The following is a 20,749-nucleotide window of genomic DNA, read 5'->3' as shown; positions in this document are numbered from 1 at the left end:
TGCTTAACCTAACATACCTCAAATTTTATTCAAGCATGAATCAATACAAAAATAATTAATGAGGTACTACACGTTTCTTTTTTTGTACAGCACTCTTACAAACTCAGAATGGCTACATTTCAAGTGCCTCACAGCCACATGTGTCTAGAAGCTTCGGTATTGGACAGCATGGATCTAGTTAGGTGGCTTTCTTTGGCACCTGGTTTTTAATCTAGTCTTTTACTAAAGCATTTTATGAAGGAAGTTAATGAATGTAACTATTTTCCTTTGTCTTTTGTTTGTTTCCTTGGCAGTCATTTAGGCCAAACTTTGTGAGACTTGCCTTCTAGCTTACATACATGCTTCTGTGGGTGAGTGAAATTAGCACGGTGACTATATACTAATAATAAACTGAGACTACTCAGAAGAATGATTTGTTACACAAAATGGAAGACATTTCATTCACAGGACTGTGAGTACTGAGGAATACTTGCCAGAGGAATCCATTCGAAAACTGGTCCTTGGTGGCACTTGTTCTGGATGGGAAAATCGGGAATTAATATTGAAATTCATTTATGGCATTTTAAAATTCATCTTTACTTTTTTTTTTTTTTTAACAATTGTAACTCACCCCCAATCTTGTGCTCATGTTTAATGATAATTTTTTCTCTAAAATCCATGGGGCTTAGTGGACAGATTTACCCTGTTTTATGTATATGAATATGTCTGTAAATGTATTTCTTTCACATGCAGGTAAAAATCTGAATTCTTTTAGATCAGAATGGAAAAAAAGATCACCATTTTCAAACATTAAGCTTTGATTCTAAGTATAAGAATGCTTATTTGAAAGTTAAGTCAATATAGAACCTGAAATAAATACAATAAAGGTTTTTGAAATGATGTTATGATATTGTGTCATCAAACGTTGAAGTGAAAAGTGAAAAATTCAGTACTTGTGTTGATTTATGTACACCAGTCCAAATATTTTGATACTTACAATTATTTGGATAGTTGAAGTTATGTGTAAGTAGTTAAGTAAAATTGGTTTTATTTTAGCAATAGAGATCCTTCATGAGAATTATGTCATCTGTTACACAGAATATAAAAGTTCATGGATATGAGTGTAAAATACTATTACTATATACACAAAGCCCTATGAAAAAATGTTTTTTTAATTATTAAACTTAAAAAATTAAATAAGACTAAATTCTGATTGCTTTCTTACTGAGCTCCATTTGTTTCAAATAAAGAGTTCTACGCTATTCAACAATGAAAATGAAACAGAAGGCTCTTGAGGGGATGACGAGGCTGTTCCCCACTGTACCCTGCACAGCTGGTCTCACTCACTGAGGGCAGAATGAGCCTCCCTGCCAGGCAATCTGTGTTTTCACAGTAAAGGCAAATCAGTTTTCTAGCAGAATTGTTATTTTTTAAAAAAAACCTCCATATGTAGTGTAACCGATTAGGATTACAAATTGAGAAATATCCTTTCATCATAAAGGTGGAGCTGTATCAGGGATGGAAGACCACTCCTTTCTAAACACTTCCATTAGTTGTGAAAGTGACATTTTATATTATCATAATCTCACTAGGACCTACTTGCCATCCAGCAATTACACTCAGTTTGCTGCAGTCCTGATGGTCTCATTTTTATTCATCAAAGTACTCTGGGTTACACTGTCAACTTGTGCTGTCAACAAAATGCTTTAACATACTAAATAACTTTCAATCAAGGACTGATTTTAGAGTTTACTTCTCACATTTCCACCCCCTTTTACCCCATCTGATTTCAGGGACATTAAGTTTTAAACTACTGAAGGAAATAAATTTATAAGCTATCAGACTGAATCTATTTCTAAAATACAAGGGAAAAATGTGTCCCCAACCTAATTTTTATTTCACTACTTTTATTACTTAGCTATTTCTCTATTAAAAGAAACACGTTGGAAATATAAAAGTAGTACCATAGTTATTACAAAGCTACCTGAAAATACTAATTTTGAAATTATATTTCCAAATTAAAATTTACATGTGAAAAATGGCAAACATAACTGGATTTACTGATCTCCTTTATCAATATATTATAACTGCAAAGTGATGCATAATGTGATATATCAGAAACTCCAGCTGAAAGGTAATTTTTTTCCCCACAGATCAGACCATAACATAAATTATAGTAAAGACAGCAAAAGATGATCTTCCCATGGGAACTAGGTATAGGAAATTAACCTCCAGGGTACAGCCGAGGACATTTTAAATGATAACGCTACTAAATTTCTTCCAGTCTTTTATGATTTTAATGCTAAAGACACTGATAAAAGGTCTTAATATTTACATATCATCTTATTAGTTTTTCACTAAAATAAGCTAGTGCTTCAGAGAACATCTGTGGGTGGTACTTTAAGGCCACTGGACACCAGCAATGACCAAGCAAATGAGGCCAGGGCTTGATCGAGCAAGTGTTCAGACGTGCAGATGTTCTCCTGGAAACCAAGGTAGCCTTTCATGATGGCAGCCATGAATTTATGAAAACCTTTCCTAAACCTATTCATGTTTCCAGCTTGACTGTATTGGGTATTTAATGACAAGGGCAAAGGAGACTGGAGGCAGGAAGGCTCAAGCAGAAGCCCTTTGCACAGGCTTCGGAGCTCTGGTTCTGAGCATGAAGCATCCTGTGCATTGACCCTGTGTGCTGATTCCCATCATCAGTTTCTGTTTAGTCTCAAGGTCTGTGCTGCCGTGGATATTTGTACATCACTCCATCTTTTCTAGTGGCTATGCCATTAGAATGGGAGACAGTGCAAACCACAGCCCTTGCTCACTAACAAGGAAAGAGCAGCAGAAAAACCGGTGGTTTAGAAATACAGCCACCCATCTGGGATAAGCCATGAATTACATGTGCATTACAATTCTGAACAATGGAAGAATTCCACATTGAACAATGAACAACAGAAGTGCAGGCTAAAAGGCCATAGATGTGAAAAGCACAATGTCCATTTTTGATCAGCTACGGATTATAATTTCATGTCAAATATAGTACTAAATACAGTTTTGCTCTTCCATTATGCTCTTTAACTGGCCTGTGGTTACCCCTGATTGCTACCTTTGGTGCAATACTCATTGCTTATTATGGGTTAATGCTTCTTAATTTCTCAAAAGAAAAATTGATCATGTGAGCTCATTTTGAACAAACTCCAGAGGAATTTCTGTTCTAAAGAGGTTCTACCAGAAGGCACATTACACCATACGGATCCCTGACACTTTTACGATCCTACCTTTGAGTGATGTCTTACTGCAAAGGAGTATGGACATGCTGTACCTCATAAACTGCTTATTTATAATAACCAAGGTTCAATGAGAAGAGAAAAAAGTTTGGACAACTTCAGTCATAATTCAACTTGAGTTCACACCAAGGGACAGAATCATGAGGGAAGAATTTCAGAGAACAAGGATTTTTCCTCTCTCTTTCTGTTTTCACTGGCTTGTCTGCTCCGGCTTCTGAGCCTGCATGGGGACTATGCCTCACGACCACCCAGAAATGGCCCCACGAACTGAGGGGGACAAGATAAACCTTTAGAGTAAGTCTGTCGTCAAGAAAAGTGAAGCATCAGGACAAGGCCCTCATTCCTAAATCATCAAGTTCATCAGCATGATCAAAACTTTCTTTTGTCAGATTCCAAAGTGAGCCACACTCATTTCCTTTGGGAAGCACCTTGTATTGCCTTGCTTAGCATGAAAAGCAGGAGCCAGGGTAGCCATGTCTCTGCAGTTGTGTGAGTACAAACTTTCCTCGGAACAGGAAGACAGATAGGACAGACACAGTTAACTCCCTTTTGGCTTTGTGATCACTGCAATGTTGAATCTGATTTATTCTCTGTGATAAGAATGAGAACTTCTCTTCACTTAAATGAGTGAAGCTCCACTACCTACTCTTTCTACTCCATTTGCCATGCTCTAGATTTGCACGTATGTACAGGTTTTGGGGCATGGGAGGAGTTCAGTGGGTGTGTGGCTACCAAGACAAGGCACCACATACATCTTTACTGCAAACTAGGGATAAAACGTATGGACAAAGATTCAGTCAGCCAAATGAATTAGCTTGAAAGAAATAATTTATCTGAGTAGGTTTTAAAATTTTTATGTGTGGTCTGTACATTTTAGATACACGTATTTCTTGGACAGTAATGACATCTCTCTCTTTAATGGACTATGTAGTAAAGAGAAATCATCTCATTTATCATTCAAATGAGGACAATCTGGAGCGTGAAAGGGGAGCTATTAATTATGCCAGGACAAACCAGAGCAGGACTGTCCCAGGCAAACTGGCATGAGTAGTCACCCTAGGTAGCCTTATGGGTAAGTAGGCCATTATAAAATATTTTTTATCATATCAGAATTATGTGACTGAAGCAATGGTGCAATCACATACAGAGAAGGAATGGCAGGAGGAGATGGGATGGGGAAAGCAGGGATTGCTTTTAGAAATCGCCCCCTCCCCCCCAATGTTAGAAATGGTGAAAGGAGCCCAACATTGAGAATGTTAGCATGCAAACTGAGACAATTCAAACTCTCCCTCTTGTGAATGCAAAGAAAATTAAAGTCCTTCTTTCATGAGATTTATGGGAAAAGGACAGAGAAGGGAGAAGTAAAAAATAGCATGGCTTATCTCATTACACAAAGGTGGGTATTTTTCTTTGCTTTCAATTTTAAAAAAGTCAAGTAATGGAAACAGCAAGAAGTCAATTATCAACAGAGGCTATTACACAAAGAAAAGTGAGGTTTATCTAAAAGTCTTGGCTAGAGATGAAGGTGGGCTGATTTTTGCTATTTTCTGGAAATTGTTGGTAATGATATAGGGTCAATGCTTGAATAACTAACATGAAAATCCAGAAACCCCACTGGTCAAAATTTCTCTTCGGACTTTTTAGGCATGGTTCTTCTATTATGTATATAAGCTTTAAGCTTAGGAGGAATGGAACTAGAAAAAATCTTCCTTTTACAAAGAGTTCTCCAATAAGAACTAACGAGATTTTTTTTGGTAATTAAAAGATATTTAACACAAGACACTGTCCTGATTAAACATCATTTTGCACATAGAACAAGAAACTATGGGTCTGTCTAACTATAAACTATTGTCTATATTTACTGCAAAATTTTGCATGTTACACACTGATATTACTTGCTCTGCTGTATAATGTAATCTGGTTCAGAAATTGTTTTCCTACATCTTTGTTCCCAATTTCACTGTAAGCTTCCAGTGAACGCAGATTATTTCTTGTGATTTTTCCCTTGTGGAGACCCTAGGAGAGTTCTAGACACATACTGTGTTTCATATTCTTGATTGATGTGGAGCCTGGAGGTGCCACCTCTGGGTACCCTGCCTGATGCTCTGAAATCAGGCATCGCCTTGCCTGCTGGGTGGAAGAGTCCTCCTTCTCTCTTGAGTCCTACCTCACCATTAGAAGATCATATCAAGACAGGAGGTGTTTCTAGCTTTCCTCTCATAAGCATGTACCTGCCATGTTCTGTTTCATGTGACTTTGGTATCCTACGGTTGTCTCTGTTTGTTTAAAATAACAGCATCTTTTTTCAGGAGTACATCTTTATTAAGATGTCCTGTGCATGCACATTAAAATGTCAGCATAATCTAATTATGAGCCAAATGAGGCACAGCACCATTTACATCATTTGATAAATTTCCATCATTTGCAGGAGACTGGTGATTTGAATCCAAATACTTCTTGACAGCCTTGATATAACAAACATTCTGTAGCTCTGCAGAGCAGAAGCTTGTGGGTGGAGGTACATCCTTTTACTAGGTTACTGTAACCCAGTTTTGAACATGAATGCAAAAAATCTGTGTAGCATTGGATCTGGTTGTAAAGAATACCCTGATATCATTATAGGTCAAGGAAAATGTTAAAGGACTTAGTTTAGACAGCTTTGGTTAGGATTCCCTTCCATACTTTCCCAGGTCCCACTGATTTTTCTCTCAGAAAAAAGTTCAGGGAAACAATACATAGAATCAAACCTAAATGTTTTGCATGTGAGTCAAAGGAATAAGAGAATAGGAGTGGCTCTCAGTCAAAATTTCAGATAGGGGTCTTTTGTTTGGATGCACACATGTCATAAGCATTAAAAAAATATTATTTGAAGATGATGAGAAATAGACTGAGACTTCCCCCAGTCATTAAAAAAATATTTTTGGTATTGTTCTGAAACTTTAAATGAGAGCTGAGACTTCTTCATACTTGTAAACAGAAAGTGTATAGAGGGCCAAGGTCTGTCCTGTTCTGTCAAGACCCCAGCACATGAACCTGGGAAAGCAGAGTAAGCCCATCATCTGTCCAGAGACTAAAGGAAGAGGTACCTGGCTTTTTTTGGTTCCCTTCATCTTCAGGGCAGGGCTTTCCTGACTCTGACACAATTTCTTTATTTCATTCACACTCCATTTAGTGTTATGAAATAACAGGATTGAAAGAGAAGGATGGGAGAGAAAATGAGCCTGCCCTCTTTTGGCTCCTAAGAGATGTGACCCTGAAAGCACTGCTATGACCTTGGAGACATTAGAGAGAGCTAAGGAAACAAAAGGCAGCAGCAGCGGCCCTTGTGGGCTCTGATGCGGGCGCGGGGGGGACAGGGCAGGGAGTCGGATGTTTGCTGTGAGTGTGGCTGTGGCTGTGGATGCAAAGCAGGTGCAGAGTCCAGAGGAGGACTGAAAAGAGAGTCACGGGAGGTTAAGGCGGATTGGTTTGCCCCGTTTGTTACAGGTGAGGAGTGGAAAGGCAATGAACAGAAACAGCACTGCCGGGGCCTGGATACAGAAATCAGAATGCCTTTAGGGTTGAAAACAAGGTCATGAACAATTGCTGCTCACAAACCGAGGGCACAACAGCATCAGACGCCGTACAGAGAAGATGGAACAAATACCAACACTGCCTTTGTCCTGAATAATAACGTTTTGCATTGGCCAGGAATCCGCAGAAGGATGGGAGCAAATGACTAATGAAGGGACAAAAACAAGGGAACATCTCCTGACGCTCCTTCAACGTAACCACAAAATTTAACAAGCCAAGGACGTGAGGATGCAGTGTGTTTCCATCTTCTGAGTTAGGACTTTTCCTGTACCTTGATCTCTATTTGTTTACACTTCTTCTTTCCCCAGTTAAATCTGTGTGAGCAGGACTTACTACTCATCTTTTGTGTCTCCGCACAGTACTGAGAATCAAGTGGGTATTCAATAAATACTCAGTTATTGAAGCAGAAAAGGTACTAAGAACTGTGCTAAAATCTTTTCAGTTTTTTCAGTTTAATGAGCATTAATACCCTGAATTCATACCCTGTATCATACAGCGAAAAATGTCTACTTTGTTCTTACTCTGTCACAGCACAGACGTTCTAACTGTACAGTCCTTTAAAGACATTTCGGTTGTTCAGCCAGAAGGGGAAGAATGAAATGCAGTAGTCCTAACATAACCAATTATTTTTCAAAAAGGCAGTGGGGGTAGGGGGTAGAGGTTCATTTTGATGAAATGATTTCTCAATGGCCTGCTGTCCTAACTAGTTTATCAACCAAAATTACTTTTACAGAGAGTTGCAGAGGATGGGGAAAAGGTATTATGTCTACTTTCCCCCTTACCAGCTGCGTGAATAATTCTCAACCCCCGAGCTCATCAAAGAGTAAGCAGATTTGAGATCCTCTGAGATCACACACAATTTAAAACTTGCTATTCATGCTTCAGATGATAAAGTTGGAAAGAAGACACTGGCAGAACACCGAAACAAAGGAAATCAGCAGACTGTAAGTGGGAGCGCCAGGGACCAGCCCCTTCTCACTTGGCTAGTTTTCTTGATGCATTACTCAGGTTCATATTATACTGTGTGTTTCCCTCACAGATTATACATTCATGCCACTCGGATTCCCGTCCTCTAACATTCAAAAGAGATGGCCTGTTACGATAGCAGATAGGGGCACCATGAATGTATACGCAATATTAAAAACCTCTGTTCTCTAATATTTATAAAGTGCAATGAAATAATTTTAGAAGACCTTCAAATAGGACAAGAACAGACACGGCATTTCATTTTATGACTCAGGTTTCAAATGGGCCCCAGTGCATCAAATGAGAGGCAGAAGTTTCAGGTAGAAATGACTGGTACCTGCTCTGTGCTGGTTTCAGGACCGTTACTTTCATGATTAGGAGTTAGGAGGACCTGGCCAACATTTTACTCACATTTCTAAAATATTCAATGACTACATTCATGGTGCTAAGAAAATCTAAGCTTCAGACTCAAGATCAGATTAAACAAAAAAAATTCCAACCATTTCTTCTTATTATTCAGTGACTTCAATAAAATTAGTGACCTCTTCCTCCACTCCCCATCCCCTCCCCACAAATACATTCCTGGTTTTCTTTAGGGACTTAGGGGGAAAAGCAGGAAATAAAATTTAAAGCCAAAAGATATGAAGCTTTTCCGTTGTAGAGTTCACAGGCCTTTTTTTTTTTTTAAAGAAAAGTTTAGATCAGCTGGCTTTACTTTTGAGATACTTTTTGAGCCTCAGACAACAAAATCACACCAGACCATTTCAGCCTCAATGTAATGGCAGAGCTTCATCTATTACTAATGTACCCTTGTCTCATGTGGCTTTCACTTACGCCTACTTTCATAAATGGCTCTAGATTTCTCGTAGAGCTCATATGGGTCAGGCTTCCTTGGGTCAAAGGCCTCTGTTGAGTCCGGAAAGGAACTCCTGTGAAGGGCAGGTGGGAAGGGCAGGTTCTGCGGTATGGCCGGAGCAGATAAACTCGTCTGAGGACTGCCTTGATTCTCCCATCGATCCATTATCTGCAAAGGGAAACAAAACAGAGCTTGCTTCTTGCCTCTTCACAGACCACAGCCCTCACCTTTACCTTTGACTTTCTTGCCCTGCAGACTTTTCTTTCAGGAAACATGCAAAACTTTGGTATAAGTGTCTTGAGAGAAGATTCTATTTCTATATAATAAAGCACCGTGGATGGTTATAAATACAAGTGGTGTCTGACTTTCAAATGGAAACTTTTATAACCTTGTCATCCATTAGCTAGTAATTTTCAGCAAATCACTTAATCTCTCTGAGTCTGTTTTTTACCCCTGTAAAATAAAGATATGTATCTCAAGATAATTTATGTGTAAGTGCTTATAACTGTGTGGTTTTATTCCTTTTCTAAGATGGCCCCAATTTATTACACCATTTTTACTAAAGAAGATAAAGTAGTCTGTACATATTCATTGGACACCTATGGATATCTGAACCACCTCCTATACTTGAACATTCAATCACTTTCCTCAGTTTATAAGTAATTACACAACCCTCTGGGATTTGTGAATTGTTCAAAGTCTTCTATGAAGCCTCATTTACTGCTGATCTGATGGTTTATTTCCCCAAATGCTGCTGCTACCATCATAATTTATTAACTATCAGTAGAACACCTTTCAGTTCACCAAGCTCTTTCATGCGCATTCTCTTCTTTGATCCTCACTGTAGCCCCATGAGGTAAAGCCGGGACTACCCTCCTTTTCTCGGGAAAGCCAGGTTCACTGAGAGCACCTGTGTGTACAGCCAACTTCAACAATCAGCTGATTCCTCATCCAAACTCAACTTCTGCTTTTCTGTTTTGAATAAACCTGTTATGTACAGAATGAGGTCAGGCTACACTCTGGTCTAAAATTTTGCATTGGGTGAGCATGGTCCTCAGGATAAAGGTCACGCTCTGGTGGGGCAAGATGGCTCCTCAGGGCCCAGGCTCTGCTCCTCTTTCTCATATCCACTCACGGTCTCTCTTCTCATCCCCTGGACCCATCAGGCTCTCTCCAACCTCTGAATTTCGCATATTTTCTTTATTTCTCTTTCTGCCGACAAAGTTTTTCCGTTTTTCCACTCCTCCATCTCCTTTCTTCATTTCATCTGGTGACTAGATTCAGATGAGACATCTCCTCCAGAAGGCCTTCTGGATCCAGTTACTTGTCCCTTCTGAGTGCTCCCGCAGCATCCTCTCCCCACCCCTCACACCCCTCACCATGCCCACCTGTAACTGCAAGTCTACCTGTCTCCTCAGGCAGATGATGTTGGGGATAGAGACTGCAGGGGACACAGTCTCTCTCACTGTTGCAACCAAATGTAGTAAGTGTTCAGAAAATGTTAATTTAGTGAATGAATGAAATCATCAATAAAATATGGTCACTTGTTCTCTCCTTAAAACCTATTTTGATACACACTACTTTGAGCTTGGCAGGATGATAGTTTCTGGGCCCTACTACACTGTCCTGCTTTTGTTTTCAAGATGGCTGTATTTTGGTCAGGGCTCCAATTCCAGCTCTCACCTAGCAACAAGAAATATTTTAAAACTGGAAGGGATGTGAGGTACTATGTACTGTGTCCTTGTGTAACAAGAAGGTCCCTGTGACCCATTTACCTAACTGGGACTGTGGCAGGGGTCAGGTAAGCCAGCAAATTGATAAAGAAATGGGTCATTGACCCTTTTCTCAAAAGACTGGTGCTACGGTCTGAATGTCTGAGTCCTTTCAAAATTCATATATTGACATGCTAACACCCAAGGTAATATTACTAGGAGATGGAGCTTTGGAGAGATAATTAGGTCAGGAGACTGAAGCCCTACAAATGGGATTAGTGCCCTTAAAAAGGGGGCCCCAGAGAGCTTCCTAGTCCCTTCTGCCAGGTGAGGTTACAGCAAAAAGGTGGCCATCTAGGAGGTGGCCTCTCACCAGACACTGAATCTTCCTGTGCCTTGATCTTGGACTTCCAGCCTCCAGAACTATGAGAAATAAATTTCTGTTGTTTATAAGCCACCAGTCTTTGGTATTTCATTATAGCTGTCCAAAGAAACTAAGACAACTGGCTTCATTTTAATTTGTTTTCCATATGGGCTACTGACCAAGATTTCATTTGAACCAAGGTTCTACAGCTAACAAAGATGGAAAACCCCTAGTTGAGCTCAGATTCCCTAATATGAAACATAATCTCTAGGAGCACAAAGAGGTCTAGCAGCTGTCAGCAGCAGATTCTGGGTCAGAGCCAATCTGTAACTATAATGGGAGTGCTTTTTCACATAATACATTGAGGGAAATAACTGATAAATTTGCTTGGAGTTCTGGCTAATTTCCTGCTCAGTAGCCCTTTTGCCCCCATTTAGTAAAAATCTTTAAATAAACACCTCATAATTCATTTGATAGCAAAATTCCTCTAGGAAGCCACTGTGGGTTCCTTTGGTCATCCGAATTCTCTGCACCTCTGCTATGACAGAAAGACCCACATTTGTGGCTAAAGGCATATTCTTTTTTATTTTTCACTTTAACTGACTTTAGGCACCATGCGGATGCATTCTGGCTGTGACTTTCTCCCTTCTGTTTCCAAACATAAGATACTAAATTCTAAAAAGTAAATAAATTAGAAATATGATATGAGGTGCTGTCATATCTCACTTGTCATCAGAGGACTTCAGCAAACAACTGTTTCTCCCTCCCATCTTCCTTGGAGGGTCATCTGACTCCCACACAGATCTCGCTGGTACATGTGCTGTGCACGTACAGTCATTGGAGAAGACACACTTCAGGTCAAACAGTAGTATTCTAAAAAACACTCTTAAAACTACAGAATAGATAATGCTCTGGGTACCGTTTGGAAAAAGTTTCTGTGGCATACTGACAAATTCTACAATTTTTATATAGCAGAGATGGAGGAATTCGTCAAGAGTCTAGTTCATGCTTAGTAAAGCATTCACATCTAGCTGTGACATTCATCAACCCTTGAGTCACTCTGTCAGGGTTCTATAAGACCCCAGAGTCCATGAAGTTACTGAAAAAGTAGACTCACTGCCCTACATTCCTCCATCCCCAAATTGAGTTTTTCATTCCAACCCAGAAGACCATGGGGCAACCCCTTGCCCTGGGGTCAGAGGTCACCCCCTGCTCAGTGGGGCTGTTGTGCTGATCTGACAGCACCTCCTGAAGGGTGCCCTCTGTTGACTTCTTCCTATTTTCTTAGATAACTTGGTCTCTGCACTTTCGCTTTCCAGCTGGGACACCTTGTGCTCATACTTGTTCCTCTCAATCTTCAAGAACCACCTAGATTCTGATCCCATCCCCTCGGCCACTTGCTCCACTTAGTGTCTTCCTGCCCTTGATCTATCACGAGCTGTGTTACCTGCCAGGCGTTTACCTCTCAATGAGGCTTCTGACTGAGTCTTGTCCAGCCCCAGTGGTGTCCTTACCTCAGCCAATATCTATAAACACCTCACTAGAGTAATGAAAAATGATCAGTGTGGACTCAAGGTCCACAATGGGGTATCAAACTGTAAAGCAGAAAAATCTGATCATGGTGAGATTAATTTTTTTAACCCCACCTTCTGATTCTAGGCTGCAGACTGGAAACAGAGGAGTTGTGAACAAACCAAGTCTCCCTCCCCATGAAAACTCCTTCCTGTAGAAGCTGGGGTAGTCGAAATATGCCCCCTCACTATTTTAGGGCAAGGCTGGGCGATAAAGGCATTTAGTTTGATACAATATTTCAAGAATGAACTTGGATTCTTTCCAGATGGAGAGGATGAGAACTCACTACAATTAGTATATTGTTTGTTAAACAGAAGTGACTCTCTTGATGTGGCTCAGTTTAAAATGTGGATCAGTAGGACAAAAGAGGATGAGGAAGTGGCACATAACCAGGAGGAGAAGAGATTTCACTCAGGATATCATCTCCTTATCCTAACTAAGGATGTTATCAATCATCTTCAGAGGAGAGCTGTGTATAAATCCAAAAACTGTGGGTATATATTTATATATTTGTTTAAGTGAATAGTTTTGCAAACTATGTTCATTTTGTAGAGTGATTAATTTATTAAGGGCTTCTGCATGGAAGGTCTGCTTTCTAGGATGAGAGTAATTTATACTTTTGAGCTTAACATGTAGAGACTCTGTTTTAAGTGCCTAATGTGGATTAACTCAGACTCTTTACAGTAATCGTATGGGAGAAGTATTACTACTGTCCCCATTTTATAGATGAGCTTGAGATGCTGAAAGCTTAAGCAGCTAGTTAAGGTAACACAGCTAATAAGGAAAAGAAGCCCAATTTGAACATAGTCAGTATGCTTTCCAAGCCTTCATCTTAAGGCCTATCATTTTAGTCCCTAGTCTGAGGAGTTTCTGACAGACACATGGAGGACATTACATCATTGTCCTCTCTTTTCACTTAGCCTAGGAGATGGAAGTCCAAGCCTTAGCTTTTGTAGGGAGGTATGGGTTCTGGATTAATTGTAAACTGAGTTCTATAAAACCTTTTTTGGAATTATTGAGTACAGATGTAATTACTGTAATGACAGCAAATGCTGTAATTATGCCAAATGGCATAATTTGTGTAAATGTGGTACATATAAGGAAAGCACTAGATTGCATAATTGTAGCACCATGATGAGGTTGCAAGATTCCTTGTTAAATTAGATAAAGATATGTATAACTACAGAGCACAGATGTAACTTTGGTGGTAATAGGAAGGAATGATTTTGATTCTGGTCAAGATAAAACACATTTCATTTTAAACATTTTAAAATACCTCTTTTCAAAGTCACATGCATCACTAAGTGGTTTAACTCAGCCCAAGAAGGATCAGGTCTCCCATCTGGTCCATCTCTGTGGACCAGATGAGCTAAATCCTGAATAAGGACATGCTTGGTGAGAATGTTCTGACAGCATCGGCCTCTCATCCAGCTCCCCATCTCGTCTCTCTTTGAGAGAACCCTGGAGCTCAGGCATATTCTGGGGCTCAATAATATTTCATTTTTACATGTCTTCAAACTATTTTCAAGCCATGTTATTTAATTGAGCCAGTTATTGCACTTGAAAAGTATGCAAAATTATATTACCTCCATTTCTAAAATGAGACAATCAAGCAGTTAAATATTCCCTTCAGTAAAGGAAATAAGAGGAGGATCAAATTAACCTGTGAATTCCCTACTCATTGGCTAGAATAGAGGCCACTTTTACCTGACCTGCTTACTGTGAGAGGAAAGAAAAGAAGTAAATGAAAGATGTGATTCCCTGAGTTTTTGTTTTTATTTTTGTTTTTAACTTGAATCACTTGGATACAGTTCTCTTCCAGTCATGGGTTTTAGCCAGTCCAGTCAGGGTTGACTATTCTAATACAGCAGAAAATGGGATCCCAGAAAACTAGTCCCAGTTTTTGGGACTTGAGCAATTACTAGTTTCAATCTAATGCCAAGTAAACATCATCTTTAGCTGCAAAGGCAACTTGGCTAACCTTGCCTCACAAGAAGATTATTAAAATCCATCAGTCTTTCCATTGTCATTGTTATCAAAATTTCAACATGATTCATAAAGAAACTAGGCCAAGAGAGGTTAATGATGGCAGAGATCACTAGTTTTCTGAAGATTCAGAAGCACTTTCAGTGACTGTAAGGTTTGGTGGGAAAAAATATATATATATATATTTTTTCCACACACAGAGACATATACACATTTACCTCTGTGTACATTACAATGTAAATATGCACATACAAATATATATCCAGATAAATTTCTGGTGGACTAGATTTAATTTGCAGGTCAAGACCTCTGGGCCTACTATTTGCACTGTTTTTAAAAATTCATTGTTATAAAAACTATACTATTTCTGACAGGGAAAAACAAAGGTTTCTATTTTCAATACTCCACACCGAATAGCGTTAATGCTCATTGTGTAAGAATACTGAAAAACAGACAGAAGAGTCTTCATAGGAAAACAAGACAAGTTATTCCTACACAGAGGATTTGTTCTTCTAGTATCACAGAATCTCAGAGGGGGAAGAGATTTTCAGGTTACCCAATTCAACTCTTATTTAGTAAAATTGTAATAGTAACTAGCAATAAAGACAGAAGCAGAATAATTCCAACTTACAGGCTTTGGAGTTTTCCATGGAGAAAAGAAACCTGTAATAAAGAAAACAGTATTTAAACTTTGAAAATATATCCCACTACCACTTACGAGTGGCATGATATTAAGATAATTGCAAGTTACTTTAAATCAACAACAATGAAAACAACAAATTCTGCGTGGCTGTACAGTTTTCTTCAAGGTGTCCAAATAATTTTATTGGAATTATATAGACAATTCTGGGAATACTGCCTTCTTTGGCAGCTGAGGATTCTGAAGCCCAGAGAAGGTAAGTAACTATATAGTGAAAGATCAGCCGCTTTATAAGATCTAAGATTGAGTCATCCTTAGGGATTTCTGTGCTAGAAAGAGAGAGAGAGAGAGATGGAGGAAGAGACTATAGATAGAAATTTAGATTTTTAAAGGTTATTATCTTTGCTTAGTATAATAAATAATTCTACTTTATATGTTTGCTTTATGTGGTTAAAATCTATCAACCTTCATTAATTCTCAATTTAAAAATACTATATATACATATATTACAAATCTGATTCTATTATAATTGTTTATGGGCCTGTTCTCCCACTGAGATCCTCTCTAGAGCAGATATCTATTTTATTATCCCTCTACCCTTGTGTTAGTACAAAGATTTTCATGAAGAAGCAGCTCAAAATGTTTGTTAATTGAGTGAATCGTATCAGAGCCGTGCTTTTTTCAACGTATTGAGTTCTTTCAGTCATCACAAACAGTGTGACAACTGGACTGATTCTGTTGTGATCCAAATGATCTTTAAGACAATTAAAAGTAACGGACAGATTCATTCTCTTTTCTTTTTCCCCCCTTTATTATTTTATCATATATTGATCTTAGCAAGCCAAAGCACAATCTTACATACAAACCAAAATTACTATCTTTTCATATAATATCTTCCATCTTTCAATGATTTCACTCATGTTAATGTTAGGTGGTGTCTGACAAAATGCTCAGTAAAAATGGAATACTGCAAACATGCCACATAATGTTCATAACCTTTAAAACTGGGACTGGTACAAAATGGGAATAGTTGAAAACCATAACCCATTTATAGGAAATATCTACAGAAATTTGGACACACAATTATCTAGATGCTGAAGAAATCCAACTCACATATGGGGTAAATACTAATTGCACCCTGACACACCGTTGTAAAGAAATGATGCTGCATTTTATGGAAAGAGTGAAGTTATATAATACATCATGCTTCTTAGCTTTCCTTGGAACACAGAGTTAAACTTAATGCTTAAGTATAACAACTATTTTACCTAAGGAGACTGGTTGCTAGAATTCACTCACTTTCTTGTACCCTCTCTATGTATGTTCTATCTCTTTCCAACTAATGAAAACAATTCGTTTCAATGTGTGGTTTGGTTATAATTTAATTCCAAGGATTTCATCACATTATTTTGTTAATAGCTGAGAGTAAAATTACAGATAAATACATACATTTATCTCCTTGACTCATTCTGTAAAGTGAAAATGAAAACAAATTGACCACCAATTATAAAGTGAAAAGCATTGTAACCTAGTGGCCAATTAACCGTTATATTCAAGAAAGAGTAAGATCTATTTGCTGCTTTACAGAATTGCTGGCAACAGTTCTTTTGAGAAAAGATGTCATTTACACATTCTCACAATATCAAAACATTCAATTATTTCTTCTACTTTCTCTGTGTCATCGTCACTTTCTTCCTTCAGTGCCCAAACGGATTTCAAATATTTGCTACTTTACTTTTGTTAGGTGCTCGGAGTTTCTTAGACTTTGATTCAGATGTATTGAAAATGGTTCTTTTATTACAAAGCTCTCATCTCCACACGAGGTATTATCTTAAAAGATGATTATTCCTACCATGGAAAATGTGTAATCATTGGACCTCTCAGCAGTTATGGTGCCAGAACTAAAATGGCATAAAAGGGACATTGGTCAAGATCAGACAAGAATAGAGAGCTGTTTAAATCGACCTCCTTTCATCACAGGCACTTTGGCTTCCCCTCCTTTTAAGGTTGCTTCATTCAGTCTGACCTCAAACCATTGGCAAGACCCAGGACTTCTCTACTGCTCCCATTATGGCAGTTTCTGAAATATGTCTGATGCTGACTTGTGCTAAGGGGGCTTCAGTCATGAAGCAATAGTTGTCCTTTCTGAGTCATTGGCACAAAGAAGCTGCTTCCTTCAGAGAAAGTAATTTTCAGTGGCAAGAAACAGTATCAGAATAGATTTCCTTAAAAATAAATAACTTAATGTGGCTCTTCATGTTTCCTTGACAAATTATTAATTATGCTATAAACCTTTAAATCAAGATGAACAGAAAACATCTATTTCGGATATACTCAGTTTGGCCCGATTAATCGATAAGGTCAGGTGTTCTACGTGATTAATCTTCAGTTTTCTGCTCAACTTCATTGGAAGAGCCACATGAATACCATAATAGTGTGGGTTAAATTACTATATATTATACACATATGACCATTTTTGTAGGGATGACTCCCTCTAGGAAATCTAGCCTATTCCAGTTAACGCTGAAAGAAAAAAACACCAAAAACAAAATAAAAACTTTAAAATCTTCATTTCTGCAATTTTTCTTTTTCTAAAATCATTCTGGTCTGGCATAGATCACAGAAGCCAAGACAGGCTTGGTTTGTTAAGACTGTTACTTTTGGGTGTCTCACCACCTATCTTCAGAGAAGAACAGGAAGGACAGAGCTAACTTTCTCTTAAGCCTTTCAGAGCTGACAGTCCTTTTCAAAAAACCAAGTTCACAGAAAAAGAGCTTTTTCTTTAAGATAACAGTGAAGGTTCCTTTATATTTCAGGGGTTTTTTCCTGGCCTTTATTTCCCCTACTTCTATAGAAGGTGGAATATTATAAATTTCTTTGTGGAATTAAAATTTCTTTATAATGACTTGACCCCTGCTTTCCATACTGATGATTTGTTGATGGGTGTTTGTGCATGTGTGTACAAATGCAAACATTTATTTAATCCTGACTCTTAAGATGACAGAAGTGAAAGACCTTAAGGTACAGTTAAGAGCGAACTGAAACATGAGCAGGGGCATTTTTAAAAGGAAAAAATAAGAGAATAATTGGGAAAATTTAGATGCAGCCAATAAGAAAATTTTGATGCATTTACTGTAAAGCACAAAACTGAATCAGATCTTGTCTATTGTATATAGTGCTGCTATGAACATTGGGGTGCATGTATCTTTTCACATGAGACCTCTAAAATCTATTTTCTTTAGAACAAGAAATAAAACTAAAATGTATTTTTAATTCTGCATGTAAAAGCACAATGGGCAGGGAAATAGAAGCACAGTGCAAATAGCTCAGACAAGAAATTCCAGTTCTTCAAAATGGAAGAGGAGGAAAGACAACACAGACTTCGTATTGACATTTAAATTAAATTCTACATGTCAACTAAATATACTTTTTAATAAATCATATGGTTGCCAGATAAAATATAATATTCCCAGTTCAGTTTGAATTTCAGATAAGCTATGAATAATTTTTTAGCATATCCTGTATACTGATTGCATGAGATGTATATAATGCATAGGACATACTTACACTACTTTTATCTGAAATTCAGTTTATCTGAAATTCAATTTAACTGGGAAGTCTGTATTTTTATTTGCTAAATCTGAATACCCTATATGGGAAACATTTTATATACGACCTGGCTAACCATTTAAGAATAAAAACATAATAGTAATCCTTTCTGTAAGTAATATCCATTCAATTAAGTAAAAATCCAGAAAACACTTAATATCTCCTTTTCTTGCACCCCCTCCAATGTTTTATTGTTAGGAATCTTGTTTTGGGAGAAACATGAAAACATTCCATTTGCTATGCAAATCATTGCATTGTGTTGGTTGCCTGTTCATCAGTAACCCTGACTGACGTCTTGTATCCTGTGATGCAGAATTCTGTATGACCAAGGTCAGTGTCACAAGGGACCATTTTCAAATTGTTTGATGACTGCTTAGCAACTCTGCCTTTCCCCAAGAGGAAAGTTCCAAAAAGTGGCTTTTTTCAGAAACTACTTCTGACTCCGTATCTAAAATGAAAGAATATCAATATATTTATCACAGCTCTGAAGGGACAGTCCCTTTCTAGTGTGCATTTGTGAGCTGTCTGTGAAGAGTTTTTATTATTATTATTATTTTCACAGGGCACATCACAAGATAACGTATTTTCTTAAAACCACTCTCATTCAAATGAGGGATCAAAATACAATGAAAAGCAACTTAGTCAGAGAGTCCCACTGCAGTATCTTTAATTTGGAGTAACACTAAGGCAACTTTTAGGGATTTCTAGAAACTTACCCCAAACAGGACTAAATCTTTCTGTGTGCCTCTATACTCGATTTGATATACTGAACTCCCATTTGCAGAACTGTGAAATGGTTTCTTCTACTCAAGTACTTGCTACAACATATGACTCTGGCTTTGAAGACTATCATTAGTTTCATGTATTCCATAGAAAATTCTACAGTTGCTAAAAATGACAGAGATGTAGGGGAAACACTTTCTTTTTAAGCAATGGAAAAGGTATAGCAAACACTCTGAACTAAAGACCTGATTCACTGAAGATGTCCATGCTCTGGGTTATTAAAAGCTATGTGTTCTCTTTTGCTTGAAAAAACAAGGAAGACACAACAATGTGAATCTACCTAACACTCCTGAACTGTACACTTAAATGTGGTTAATACCGCAGATTTTATGTATATTTTAAATTTAAAAAAAATTTTTTAAAGCAATAAAGAGGAGAAAAAAGAAAGGGAGAACAAAAGTATGTGCCTATCACATGAATGTGAGGGAGGAAAAGGAAAGCTAATTTTTTTCACTGTCCCTGTGACATCCTGCGGGAGCACAGGAAACTCACTTAGACACCTGCACAGACCCTCCACCTCTTAAGTTATCCTTCCTTATAAAGGACTGTAAGCAGTAAAGGAGATTCATATCCTAGTATATTCTGAAAATATTTCAGGAACTATGAGAAATTTCCAATAAAGGAAATCTTTTTTTTTAAGTTTTCCAAAGTGGGGAAAAAAGCCCCAGGGTTTTTACAAATCTCTAGTTAGGGCTAATTTAAGGGAGAAAAATACCACTAATAAAGTTAATCTTTAATTTAAAGATCCTCCCATTTTCCCACAGCCTGGCAAATTTTCTATCAAAAATTCAGCTTTCGGTAAATGTAAGTCAGCAGGGTAATGACCTAATTTCCATTAAAACTAGTTTAGTGTTATTCACTTTTTTTCTGGGTTTTTGACTGATCATGTATTTCCTATTAAAATTCATTAAATGAGTTAAGCCCCGCAGTTCCTTTTGATAATTTGTTTAAGCTATTTCAAATCAGTACAAGAGCAATTTTTCTTAATGAAACTGACCTAGGCTAAGAAACGATCTTTCCATTAAGAGACACGGCTGATGGTACCCTCACCTCACATTACCATGTCTCAGTCAAGCAAAATATTCAATTTGCAAAAAAAATTTCAAATTAGTTGCCATCTTTGGACTAGAGAATCTGTTTTTATGTGGAGAGCTGAGGCTTTCTCTGCAATGCTGCAAAAATGATTCTTTCTGCATCTTTTAAATAAAAGTCTTTTTCTCATGAACACTATAAAGCTGTTTTCAAATGGCCATTTTCCCCTGGGCTTTGTTCTTTATGGAGAGAGCCATCCGACAATTTCAAGTAATCCCAATGAGTATCTAGAAAGGATAAGCCTGCACATGTTGTCTTCTGATAAACTCAGTTACATAAAGGATATGTTCAAAATAAAGCAGGCCAGGTGAACAGCCTTGAACGGGAATAAAG

At 37.9% G+C, this 20,749-nt stretch overlaps 1 protein-coding gene across 4 annotated transcripts in view; it reads right to left on the bottom strand.

Moving 5' to 3' along the window:
• MAGI2 (membrane associated guanylate kinase, WW and PDZ domain containing 2) overlaps nt 1–20,749 on the bottom strand; it is a 1,119,445-nt gene that overhangs the window by 144,596 nt on the left and 954,100 nt on the right. For 3 of the 4 annotated variants that reach the window (XM_031454751.2, XM_031454755.2, XM_031454757.2), the window contains 3 exons: nt 14,924–14,955; nt 8,637–8,826; nt 474–515 (listed from right to left, as the gene is read on the bottom strand). In XM_031454751.2, the coding sequence (XP_031310611.2) occupies nt 474–515; nt 8,637–8,826; nt 14,924–14,955 (264 nt within the window). The remainder of the gene's footprint in view (nt 1–473; nt 516–8,636; nt 8,827–14,923; nt 14,956–20,749) is intronic. The other variant, XM_031454752.2, reaches the window with a different exon arrangement.

This window comes from Camelus dromedarius, chromosome 7, assembly GCF_036321535.1.
Source record: "Camelus dromedarius isolate mCamDro1 chromosome 7, mCamDro1.pat, whole genome shotgun sequence".
NCBI classification, from domain to species: domain Eukaryota; kingdom Metazoa; phylum Chordata; class Mammalia; order Artiodactyla; family Camelidae; genus Camelus; species Camelus dromedarius.
This window is presented reverse-complemented; position numbering and strand designations above follow the sequence as displayed.